Consider the following 13,739-nt stretch of genomic DNA (forward strand, 5'->3'; position numbering starts at 1 on the left):
TGTAAGCATTTGATAAGTTTTTTATGTTAAGATAGATAATCAGTCAGTAATACAGCACAATATAATATTAAATCAATTTTCAATTTAATTTCAAAAATTGGAAATTGGTACTTTAACTTGACTCTTTTATACATTTTTATCTTTGCATTTAAATATAGTATCTTGTGTTACTTTTTAGATTAGTAATACAATTATCTTCTCACTAATTTTATTATTCAATATTAACATTTTTGTTTTTAAAACATTTTGAAAATCCATTGTATAACAAATACTCAAAGAGATATGGAAAGTTAAAAAAAAACCAAATAGTTTCATTACATAATCACATTAAAGTTTTTCAATACATATAATGCTAATTTGTACATTATATTCAATTATGTTTTTAAAATTTCATTAAGAATTATATATTTTATTGTTTAGATAATACTGTAATCTAAATTATTGGAACATAGAGTTATGTTATTTTTATATTTTAAATACTTTGGAGAATAATAAATTATGTAATTCCAATATGTTACCCCCATGTTAGATGCGTAAATTACTTCAGTGACACATGATTGTTATTTTAATACTTTAGTTTAAAGAAAGTTTGAGTTTTTAGTTTAAACACTAAAGAACTGATTTTGCTCATACTATAAAAACATAAATCGATGTTAATATTATAAAAAAATAACAATATTTTATTTTAATGTTGTAAAATTATCCTGTAAATTGAATAAATATGTATCAAGTTCCTTTTGATCAAACATTCTGTAACATCAAAATATGATTTAACATTAAATAATTAGTAGATTATATTCTGTAGAAAGTATAAATTTATCTACCAATTTAAAATAGTTCCAATAATATTGTGGCTTTACTTATTTATTTAATCTATCCAGACCATGATAAATTTAATATTTTAATCTATTATATGGGGTTGTATACTTATGCATTCTACATTTTAGTAGCATCAAAATGGGATTTTGTCCACAAATATTGAGTAATGTTTGTTATTATATACAATTATACTTTTTCTTATCAAATGTCAATAATTTAATCAATTTGAAAAATTAAAATAATTACTGTACAAAATTATTTATTTAATTATTGATATTTAACAAAAACTGCTCATTCTTGAATAGGTGACTCAAGTATTCATTTTACATTTTTATATAACTTATCCATAGCTCAAGCTTTGCAATTAAGCATTATTTATTTTTTAATAAAATATAGCTATGAAAATAATTATTAATAATTCCTATTATAATTAATCACTAAAATCAATTAAAATGTACGATAATTATATCTATAATTTAAAATTTAAATTAATATATCTGAAGAGAAGAAATTGAAACTGACTAAGACATTCAAACAAATATACAACAAATTATTTCTGAGAACTGTATTACCTACTTAAATATTTAATTGTTCCCATTCCATATTATTACTAATTATGATAATTGTTTATGAATTTATGATTTATCCTTATAATTATTTCATTGATATGGTTTTTTATTTTTAATTATTATTTATTAGTAGATTTTGGTTGTTACAGTTCTGATTAACAAAGCTTAAAAACAATATTATTTTTTGTATTGTTAGTGGTTCATAATAGTAATTATAAGTAATTGATAGGTCAACATTTATTATTGAAATTGAACCAAACTAATATTTTTTAATAAAGTTAAACTTAAACCTTCATATTTTTACTGAACCAAACTTAGAAAAATGTTCAGTCAGTCACACTTAAAATTTTTTTTATATTTAATATAAATATACTATAATAACAATTATTTTTACTTATTTTCAATATTTTTGGCATATAGTTTTTATTTAAACTATTTATTTATCATATAATTTTCTATTTAATGTGGTTATATCTTATATCATAAAGTAAATATCATTGAAGACAATAGTCATAACACTTATAAGTTATAACTACTTAGAATACTGTGTAACAACTACCTAGCTTTACTTGTTACCTATTATAATAGTGTAAATATTGAAAACTGAAAATAACTATAATAGTGTAATAATAGTAAATAGTGACCTATCTCCCATAGGTTGTTACAATGTTATCATTAATATGATAATATAATATTTCTAAGTTGGATTGATTAATCAATCAACCATAGACCCATAGACTTATAGAAACTATATATAGTATATATATTATACTATATGTATAAGGTCTATGCAATCAACCTACCTTGGTGATTTTCACCTTTCAGTGATAATAAAAGATATCAGCATAGAATACAAAAAATACAAATACCAGATAACGACATGATAACACTGAATGCTGGCAATACATTTTAATTTATTTTGAATTACTGTCTAAAAAATATAATAATCGGATTAAAATTATTATTTTCACTGGATATTAATCAATATGGATTTACAAGTAAAACTTAATAAAAATACAATTTTTTTTATTATTCGACGCGATTTATTGACCTTAGGAAAACGTTCATATTTAGTTATCGTATCTACAAAACGAAAAGTAGGTGCACACATAGCAATGTCCATAAAAGGCAATGTTCACCTGTTGTTTCATTATGCTTGAAACCCACGGTACGAAAGTGCATTTTTGTTGAATGTTTAACAGTGTTTAGTCGTAATTTTCGACGTCAATAATGGCAATGCTTTCTTTACGTATTCGGTTTGTAGACGACGGGGTGACCAAGACGATACAATTCGACCCATCTACGTCTGTGTACGATGCGTGCTGTCAGATCAGCGGAAAAACATCACCTGACCATCTGTCGGAATACACATTGTTTTTGGCCGACGAAGATTCCAAAAAAGGCATATACCTTGAACCTGTACGTAATTTAGAGTATTATATACTACGAAATGGCGACTTGCTCGAATATCGCAAGAAAGTGCGTCCACTTAAGGTTAGCACACTTGACGGGACATTAAAAACTTTAATGATAGACGATACTCAGCCTGTCGCCAACCTTATGGCCGTGGTTTGTGCTAAACTAGGCATTACTAACCATGATGAGTACAGTTTGGTACGTGAATTTCCTGAAGGCGATGAAAATAATGTCAATGCAGGAAATTCAATTAAACGCGATCATAAGATGGAACATTTGCGTAAAAAGTTGAAGACAGACGAAGAAACTAATTGGATTAATCCAGGAGCAAGTTTACGAGAACAGGGTATTGATGAAAAGGAAGGCGTTTTATTAAAACGCAAGTTTTTCTTTTCAGATGGTAATATAGATTCGCATGATCCGATTCAATTAAATTTGCTATATGTTGAAACGAGGGATGCTATTTTAAAAGGTACTCATCCTGTTACTGAAAATCTTGCTATCCATTTAGCTGGCTTACAAACACATATTCAATTTGGTAACCATGATGAAACTAAACATAAACCTCCATTATTGGATTTAAAAGAATTTTTGCCACAGTCTTATGTAAAAAATAAAGGTATTGAAAAAAAAATACTTAACGAACACAAAAAATATATTGATTTGCCTGAGCTTAAAGCAAAAGTTTTGTACACTAGAACTGTTCGAGCACTTCCAACTTATGGCGTTACATTTTTCTTAGTTAAAGAGGAAATGAAAGGTAAAAATAAACTTGTGCCTAGAATTCTTGGAGTAACTAAAGATTCTGTGTTGCGATTGGATGAACGAAGTAAAGAAATATTACAAAATTGGCCTTTAACCAGTGTTCGGCGCTGGGGAGCTTCACCTCATACATTTACATTAGATTTTGGCGATTATTCTGATCGTTATTATTCTGTACAAACCACTGAGGCAGAGCAAATACTACAATTAATATCTGGTTATATTGATATAATTTTGAAAAAAAAAGAAGCTAAGGATCATTTTGGGATTGATGCAAATGAACATTCTACAGTGATGGAAGATACAGTAAGCCCATTAAAAGCAATTGTGATAGAAAGTAATGGTCAAAAGGTAAAAACTGAATCAGTTGCTAAACCTGCTATTCTCAGAGTTCCACAAGAGGCTACATCTTATACAACTGGTTACATTTCTGAGGAACAATATACTTCTATTGAAATCACCTGCACTGAAGCCATATCAGGTGTTTTAGAAGATCTTGATACCACTATGTCTGAAAGTAATAATTTAGAACTAGAAATTAATGAACAGAAATTTTCTGACTACAGGGAAAATATCCTAAAAACTTCCAAAACGTTGGTGGAAAATACCAAATCATTAGTAGCAGGTGTTGGAGTGTCCAAAGAACAATTGGACGATTCTTCTAAAAATGCAGTAACTACAGTATTGAAACTTGTAGAACTTGTGAAGTCTGGTGCAGCCTCACTAGACGACCGTGAAGTTCAAATTAAATTGATTACAGCTGTAAAAGATGTTGCTAGTTCACTTGGAGAACTAATTAAGGGTTGTTTTGAAACTCCATCTATGGACGAACTAAAAGATAAAGCAAAAGTGTTGGTAACTAATGTTACTTCTTTATTGAAAACTGTGAAGTCTGTTGATGATGAACGTACAAAAAATACTAATGTTATGGAATCAACAGTTGAATTGATTGAAAAAGATTTACAAAGGAATCATAATGTATCAAATTATGAGACAACAACAGAATCACTTATTCAGTCTGCAAAATGTATTGATGATACCACTAAAAATATGTTGGATATTGTCTATAAAGGAAAACCAAATGATGTCAGAAATGCAGTACAAGAAAGTCGTAAATCAGTTAGCGAGTTATTAACTGCTTGTCAAGGGAAAAATTTAAATGAAAAAGTGTTGGATGCTGGACGTCAAGTTGCTGAAGAATTTAAGACATTTTTGTCTACAATTTTAGAAAATTCCAAAAGGCCTAGTACTACTACAAAACGGGTTTTAGAAGAAGTATCACAACGCTTGTCTTCAAAGGTACATTATTTAATTACGATTGTGGAGCACATTGAAACTATAGAATATCATTTATTGGATTCAGCAACTTCAATTGATACAGCGGTAAAAAAACTTGACACAATCCAACCCAGGCCTTATGAATTCAAAGTTGATGAAAGTTGCTGGAAATCTGATGAAGTTATTTTAGAAGCGGTAAAATCAATCGCGGCTGCTACCTGTGCATTGGTCAAAACAGCTTCACTTGCACAACATGAAATCGGAGTTGATGAAGGGGTAGATGGATTAGTGTATGCTGCTAGAATGGTTGCCACAGCAACTCATACCTTAGTAGAATGTGCTCGTGAAATAATTGAAGGTTTATCAAGCGAAGACAAACTTATATCTGCTGCTAATCAAGTGGCTTCTTGCACAACACAACTTTTGGTAGCATGTAAAGTCAAAGCAGATCCAAATAGTGATGCTACAAAGCGCCTTTTAGCTTCTGGTAATAATTTTAGATTAATTTTTTTAAATAAAGATTTTTAATTATTTTTTTTATTTTAGGTAATGTAGTGAAACGTGCAACTGAAAATGTAGTTCGTGCTGCTCGCCAAGCCATGAAAACGGATGAAATCAAGAATCTTATACTAAATGAAAAAATGGTTGGTGGTATGGCCCAAGAAATAGATGCTAGATCTGATGTGTTAAGAATTGAAAGAGAGTTAGAAGAAGCGAGAAAAAGATTGGTGGTTATCAGACAAGCAAAAAATAGAAGCGTTGATAGTTATTAGTAATTTAGTATATTACAATTTGTTAAAAATTACCTTAAAAACCATTAATTTATTTACTTGTAACATTATGTAATTATTGAAATTGATACATTCCTTGTGTTAAATGTTAAAACATCTTTTAGAGATATAATATTGTTTGAATTATACAAATCCATTTAAAATTATAGATTTTTTTCTACCAGAGGTTATAAAATACTTCATATAATTTGATTATGTTAAATTTTAACATTAGATTTCTCTTCAAGTTAGTATTTAAAAAAAACAACTTATATAATTAATACAATTTAATCTGTGTTTCAAATTAATTAATATTAACAAAAGTAAAAATAACATTAAAATAGTATCTCGTAGAATTAGTTTTTTTTTATTATATAATGTCTAAAGAAATTAAAAAACAATTATATCTATATTTTTTTATTATCTATTTTTAGTTTAAATTTATTTTTATGTTAACCATGTGAAGAAATAAAATATTTTTTAATTTTTCTATTTTTATTTGTATGGGATAATATAACATATTAATAGTATACCTAATAATGTGATATTTATTAATGTAGGCCGTAGAAAAGATAATTGCATAGTTAATGTTAATATTAAATTGTTGTTTAAAATCCTCGTCATTCTGTGGAAATGCGTGTTTTGCTCGTTACTTTTACAGTCTAAGATACAGCAGTTAGATGACGGCATTGTAAAGTAAAATTTCAAGTAAAACACTGAAGAGTGAAGACTGAACCACAAACATATATTTTTTTTTAAATGTGACATTCATATTCACATTTTTGAACTATTTTGCTTGAGATATTTGGCAAAATCAAGACCAATCAACAATTAGATGAAAACGTTGGTTGAACTTGTGTCCAATAACCCGAGACTGAATTCTGGCAAATTTTCTGCCAACTTTACCAAACAAATTGCCAAAGCAAGATGGGAAAGATATTGCAAATTAATTAAATTCATTATCTGGTGCTGAAAAATTATGGGAGAAATAGAAAAAGGTAATATTTACAAAAGAAATTGAAAAATATAAAATCCCTAATTAAGTGTTAGAACAATATTTTCCACATATTTTATGAGTGACCAAAGAAGATATAATCTATTTTCTTAAAATAAATACTGTAAAATATGTGTAATAAAATACCTACCTACTACATAAGTCATATAATATAGATTAATGTTATAAAGTAATTCAAACTTAATGCAACAATAAATAATTACTAGGTTTTATGTTTTTGAGTTTTTCATACAGAATTAAAAAAAAAAACTGTGGCACATTAATCTCGACATTTAAAAATAATAATATAATATTAATTATTGAATCTCATAGGTTTTTTTAATATTTTTATTTTAAAGTAAGTTATGAGCTTATTAAAAATCCTAATTGTTTGTACATTTTAAAATGCTCATAACTCACTTTAAAATAAAAATTTAAAAATAAAACCTATGAGGTTCACTAGTTAATATTATTATTTTTAAATTATAATAACTTACTGTGATATTAAAACGTGACAGAGTTAAATAGATATTTCACAACAAACAATTTGCTAGGTACCTATGCTATTCATTGCATTTGTAAGATTAATTAAATTAAAATGTATTATAAGCCAATAATTGAGGCCATTACTTACAAGTTGAGCCTTAAAAAGGGTGGTAAATGCACTTGCCTTTTTAAGGGTATCGCTCTGCTGTATAGTAGAGATGGAGATTAGGTCACTATAAATTATAATGGATATGTTAAGTTTGAATGCAATGATAGGTATCAATGTATCATTGTATACGAAACACGATTCTAAACAGAGATAATTTGTCAGTCTAGGATAATTAGTAGGATTCGTAGAACAAATATAGTTGGACATTGAACAACTTATAACTTAGTTGCTGATGACTGGCGTAGTGGCGAACAGTATTTGCCGTTTCGTCGTTTGGTGCTCGATGCTAGCGCGTGCAGCATTGTGTCGGGGCTTCGGGGGGGGGGGGGGGCACGCGAGTTTGGAGTCGAGAAGTAAGGGACTAGGTACTATAAGGGTGAGCTCGAAGATGTGGTCGTCGTTTAACCTTCGCGGAGAGAGTCCGAGAACGTCGTGTGATGGGTTCGTCGACGGGACGAGAGCGGGGTCGAAAGCGACGAAAGCGCATTTCGAATAGGTACAAGTGCTCGTTCGTCGAAATTCGCGAGAAATGTAACAAGACCGTTGTGCGTTAAAGGTGGTTGCCTTGAGGCGCGCGCTGGACGTTTCGTGTCATAGGTAGTCGTTCTATTCAATTAGTATTCTTTTCTATGGTTACATTCGAGGTTCGAGATCGTCGATGCGCGTGGACGTGGCCGCATTCCCACGTGGATGAGGCGTGTTGAACTTTGTCGTTCGTGTCCGGCAGTTTAAAGTACCTATCGGCTATCGTGTGTTTAAAATATAATTGCATAGTTATTAGTTAATAATTATTAAATTTTGATCTAACATCCAGGTTACAAGCATAAATACCAAATTGTTAAGCAATTAAGTCTCTTAGCAATTTAACATAAAACTGTGCCAAATGCATTATATATATAAATATATTTTTCTTGTCTTCAGAAGTGGCATTTGAAACAATTTTGAGTCAAAAATGTTTGTCCAGACCATATTTTCTGTGAATATCCTCAATTCAGATTTCAGGCACGTATACAAAAAAAAAATTTCGCGGGAGGGAGGTGGTTGAATCGGGGTATACGTGTCTGACTCAATTTAACATACATATTTCTATGGAATTTAAGGAAGGGAGGAAAATGAGCTAAGAAGCTAATAAGCTTTAAAACATTTTATGAGTTGTATAATAATATAAATTAAACAGATAAATGTAGATATAAGAAAGTTGAAAGACATCTAGCGACTAGCTGTCTACTGTCTAGATGGTAAGAGGTAAATGGTCTATTATGTAAAGTCGCCGAGAATCCCCGTGTGTGCCAGATCATCCTGGTTGTTTATATCAAATTGTTCTTTAACTAGTCACCAGGTGTAAAAATAGTTTTAAGATTCCAGCGTCTGGCAAAAATATTAAAATTTCAAAGATATCTATCGAAAAATATAAGTGTCGGCAGTGTCGTTATAATTCTTCCATAATAGTGTAATTTAATAATATTAAATAATAAATATATTATGCATTTGCAAAAAAATAATTTGATTTCAGTTAAATAATTAATGTACTCTCATAGTTAACTGTTAAGAAATATTTTAATCAATATGTAACCACAATAACGTTTGACAAATCTAAATTACAAAAAATCAAATCTTAAAATTATTATTTTTAATATAAATAAATAAATAAATGTATTTTTATGTATTTGATATTTTTGTAGTCTGTACTTAGGCTTTATTAATTTGGATAATTATTTCTATGCTAATGTATATTTTTACATTTTTATTTTTCGTGAATATTCTGACAGGATGGCGATGAACGGTCCATCAACCGTGGCAAAAAGCCAAAAAATTAAATGAAATCTGATATAATGGATGAAATGGATTTAAATAGATTTCATGAATTCTGCGTTTCTGTAGTACCGCCAACCAACCGACTACCGAGAACCGATCTTAGATCATATTATATAATATATAAATTATATTATGATCTAAGATTCTAAGGAACCGAGTAACCGACACGTCCGACACCGAGTCGCTGACTCTTTTTTAGTCTTTTAATGAGTGTAGTAGTGTAGATTTTAATCGCTTGGAGCTCTAGTAAACAGATATACGATTAGAAGTTTCTTATCATAGATTATATCTCGTTCTCATGATGATAAGGCTCATAATAATATTATGATTTAAGTATAAATACTCAATATTGAGTATCGTAAAGAGGAACCTCGGTACCTTACTCATTATGATGTTAAGGAGCTTAGTAGTTTACTAGTATAATATTACGCTTATATTATAGCCTGTAGTTGTATAATAGAACGCTAAGTCATTATTATATTTACTATTATTTATTACTTTCCTTCATTATATTGTTTTGTTTACTTTGTAGTATTCATTTTTATTTTTATATACTACAACCTGTTAAATAAAATTACCTTACAATTATATTGTACATTTTAAAATTGTATTATTTTTATTGATAATTGAAGTCAAATAGTCGTGAATATAGATATGGAAAAGAAAGGCAAGAATACTAGTCAAAAGAAGAATCTTGCTAAAATGCAAACCATGAAATTAAATGATTGCAAAGCAGTCATATTAAAGCTGGTGGATGAATTACTTGATGGTTAAAAAATTTATTTATTAGTTGGGAATGTTTCAATAATATATGCGATATTAAATTTATATTTTGTTATTTAGCGACGAGTATGATGTCCAATTCTCCATCAATCAAAGAGCAATGGTCCATACATTTGGTGATTGTCAACCTATTATCTAAGATTAATCAGTTTGAAGCAGAGTTTGATTTGAAGCCCTTGTCTCAGAGAAATGATCAATCTATAGAGAAGTTGACTAAATGGGCCACAAAAAATGGTGCTATTCTTAATGGAGTAGAAATTCATCAATTTGAAAATTATGAGTATGGTATGAAAGCTACTAAAGATATCGCTGTTGGTGATAAGCTTGTGACTGTACCTAGAGCATTGATGATGACTGAAGAAAATATACCATCATCTCCACTATGTATGCATTTAGTTTTAAAGATATTGTTTTTAATCACATAATTTTCTATATTTATATATTTAGGGAAATTGCATTCACAAGATATGATGCTGCGTAATATGCCAAATGTGGCTCTGGCAATATTTATTTTGGTCGAATCTTTGCGAAAAGATAAGAAAAGTTTTTGGCATTCATATTTAACTACCTTGCCAGTAACATATTCAACACCAGTATATTTTGATGTAGCTGATCTAGAAGCTTTGAAAGGATCGCCTGCATTTGGTATTATATGCAGTTTTAACAAATTTTAGATTGCTCAAATACATATAGTACATAATCTTTGGTATATTATGATGTTTACTTGTTTACTTTAAATATATGAGTATAAATAACTATAGGGTGCGGCAAAACAAACAGTGCAGTTTTGAAGGGCTATTAAAATATAATATTACGTAACTTATAGAAATGAGGTTTATTTTATTTTATTTGATACATCATGCCATTTTATACATTGAGTTTTGAAAATGGCATCAGAAAGATGATGGCTCCCAGCAGTAATACATTGTTGGAGTTTTCAGCTGTATTTTTGCACATTTCAACGGATATAGCGTTTCCATGTTGAAACCTTTTTTTTTGAATTCCAGTTGAAAGCATTAAATGAGAAAGCATATTTAGGAGTCATCTGGTTTCATTGTTTCAGCAGCACAGAACTATTGGCTCTACTGCTCAAGTTTCAATGACAAAATTGTGGTAGATGTTCCCTGTGCGCCTCGTTTCTCTGAGAGGTGATGTGAGATGGCCCACTCATTCAACCAATTTGAGCGTTTACTTTTTTCTGTTGAGCTTCCAGAAAGAAAATGTTTTAAAATATCGACTTTACACTTTGGAAGAACTCCAAGATCGAATTCGGGAGGAAATTGCTGCTAATCCAACGTTATAGGCAAAAATACAGCAGAAAACTTCAAAAATCGTCTTTAACAATATATTGCTGCTGGGGGTCATTATCTTACTGATGTAATTTTAAAAACTTAATGTATAAAACAGCACGAAGTACCGATTAAAAAAAATAAACTTTATTTTTTAATAGTCTTTCAAAACTGCACTGTTTTATTTGCTGCACTTTGTATAAGATTAAATTTACTTAAGAATTTCTATTTATCTTAGTTAATTTCAAATTTACTTTTATCATATAGTTTCAGTCATTTATCATATTGCTCCAGATCTGTATATTTGTATATTTGCAGATTTAATTTTACATAACATGTTTTTCAATTTGCAATTAGTTATTAACATATTTTTATGAATGTAGAAGCAGCGCTGAAACTTAATAGAAATATAGCTCGACAATATGCATACTTCAAAAAACTGTTTCAGGTAATTATGACTAGATATTATTATTTATAACTTATTATCATGTATAACTTATTGATATTTTTTTCCTATTGTTATCGTATTTTAGATGCAATATGTAGATAATATATACATATGTTTTGGGACGAATAATGATGTTTTTTTTAAAAAATTGAAAATACTAACTTTACTTTTTTTTTTTGAGACACAAATACAAATCCTATTAAGTAAACCTTCAATTTTTTTTACATCGTATAAAATATTCATTTTACTATGAAGTTATGCAACAATATTAAAAAAATAGTATAGCATATGATAGTGTCACCTAATGACCATACGTATAAGTATAATATAGAATGTTAAATATACTTTAGATACATTATATACGTTTAATATATTTCAAAGTTTATTTTTATTTAATGTTTATGAATAGTTTTAATAGTTGACTTGATTATTATAACAAAATATTTATAACTTAATTTTTATCAGTATGAAGTTGATGACTAAGACAAATACTTAGTCTTTTCTCTGTCTTTTATGAAATCTATTGAAAATCAGTTTTAAGAATATAAAAAATTAAAATATAATTTATCTGATATCAATGGAACTAACTAAAAATATTGTAACTTAAGTTATGAGCTAATGAAAAAGTTATACTCCACAAAAAATGTTGACTTTACTTAACAAGTTATATTTAATTTTTGACGAATAAAGTAGATTGAATTAATTTAAGAAAATGATTTATTTAATTACATTTTTAACTTTTTAAAAATTCTTTATAAATAACTAATTTGATTCCATAGAATTTAAATAATTGAAATTTGAAACTTACTTAAGAATACATAAAAATGTAGAATAAGTAAACTTTAAATTTTTGTTTGGCATCTGAAAAGTTATCATAGATAAGTTATTTTTCTTCCTCAGCTGTTAATATATTTAAGTATTTGCACATCTTTAAATAAAATTATCAATTTTTAATTTTAACCACAATTATCCAAATTTAAAAAATAAAAAACATTACTTTGAAATAATAAGCTACTTGTTTAATTTCTTTTGTGGTATTAACTATAGTTTGTTTGTTCAAATGAGGGATGTAAACACAAATTTGCTATTTTGGATTAATAATAATTGTATATTTATATTTTCAGCTATCCAATGATCCCGCTAGTGTAATATTAAAAGATACATTTACTTATGAGTATTATAGGTAAGTTGAATTCATTTTGAGTTTTTGATTTATGATTTATGTGTGTTTCTAAAATCTAGTAATGAAGTAGAAGTATAATTGCTAACAGTTTTGAACAAAAAATTACTCATGTTGAGTAATTAGACTTTTACCATTTTGTGTTAATTATTTTATTCTTATTAGGAAATCTCAGATTTTAATAATATTCATTATAAATCTTTTTGTTTACCTCTTTATGTTTAGTGTAAATTTAGTTTTCAATATCTAACAAGAGAAATATTATGGATAATATTATTATTATAATATGGTTATAATATTTTTTTATTAATACTTGAACTTATTATCATGTAAATATTAAAGAATACAATTCTCAGTTAGGTTGTAATGTGATTGATGGAAGACTGGACACTAATGATCTGTTTATTTTTGAGTTTTTTCAAAATATGTTTCTATGTAATTAAAAGAATTTATATAGTTATTTTTATACTTATTTTTAACTACTAATTAATGTATCATCATCATTCTTATGGTAATTTTTTTTCCAAGCTTATAAATTACCTGAGTACTAGTTGTTAGTATCTTTTATTAAAAAATATTGCTCTATATTAATGGTAATAATAAATGTAGAAGTAGAATAGTGGAACTTTAACAGTAGCTTAATTGAATATTAGTAGAATTAGTTATACCACTTAATAATCTCTATTATCCTGTGATTTAAAATTGTATTAATAACTTCATTATTTTTAATTGACATATATATATTATATATTTAAAAGCTAGAACCAAAATTTAAGATCTCTATGGTTAATAAGTTGTCAATTTTATAATATAACTTTTATTTATGTGCTGTAATATATAATTTTTGTTTCACATATATATCAATATATCGAATTTTAATATGCTTATTTAATTAATCTATAATACGCGTATCATGGTTTATTATCACTTGTTTGGCTAATGATAATATGTATAGTTTTAA

The 13,739-nt window shown here is 27.7% G+C and overlaps 2 protein-coding genes across 2 annotated transcripts in view; both read left to right on the forward strand.

Annotated features, from left to right (window-relative positions):
* Positions 1-2,300: 2,300 nt before the first annotated feature.
* LOC132921321 (talin-1-like) lies at positions 2,301-6,106 on the forward strand. Its single transcript, XM_060984281.1, has 2 exons — positions 2,301-5,331; positions 5,391-6,106. The coding sequence occupies exons 1-2, from the start codon at positions 2,619-2,621 to the stop codon at positions 5,615-5,617; spliced, it is 2,940 nt and encodes a 979-aa protein (XP_060840264.1). The 5' UTR covers positions 2,301-2,618; the 3' UTR covers positions 5,618-6,106.
* A 3,209-nt stretch (positions 6,107-9,315) lies between these two features.
* LOC132921324 (actin-histidine N-methyltransferase-like) overlaps positions 9,316-13,739 on the forward strand; it is a 34,524-nt gene continuing 30,100 nt past the window's right edge. Inside the window, exons 1-5 of the mRNA XM_060984288.1 lie at positions 9,316-9,847; positions 9,922-10,245; positions 10,309-10,506; positions 11,534-11,598; positions 12,723-12,781. Of these exons, the coding sequence (XP_060840271.1) occupies positions 9,733-9,847; positions 9,922-10,245; positions 10,309-10,506; positions 11,534-11,598; positions 12,723-12,781 (761 nt within the window). The 5' untranslated portion in view covers positions 9,316-9,732. The remainder of the gene's footprint in view (positions 9,848-9,921; positions 10,246-10,308; positions 10,507-11,533; positions 11,599-12,722; positions 12,782-13,739) is intronic.

Source organism: Rhopalosiphum padi, chromosome 2 (genome assembly GCF_020882245.1).
Source record: "Rhopalosiphum padi isolate XX-2018 chromosome 2, ASM2088224v1, whole genome shotgun sequence".
NCBI lineage: Eukaryota > Metazoa > Arthropoda > Insecta > Hemiptera > Aphididae > Rhopalosiphum > Rhopalosiphum padi.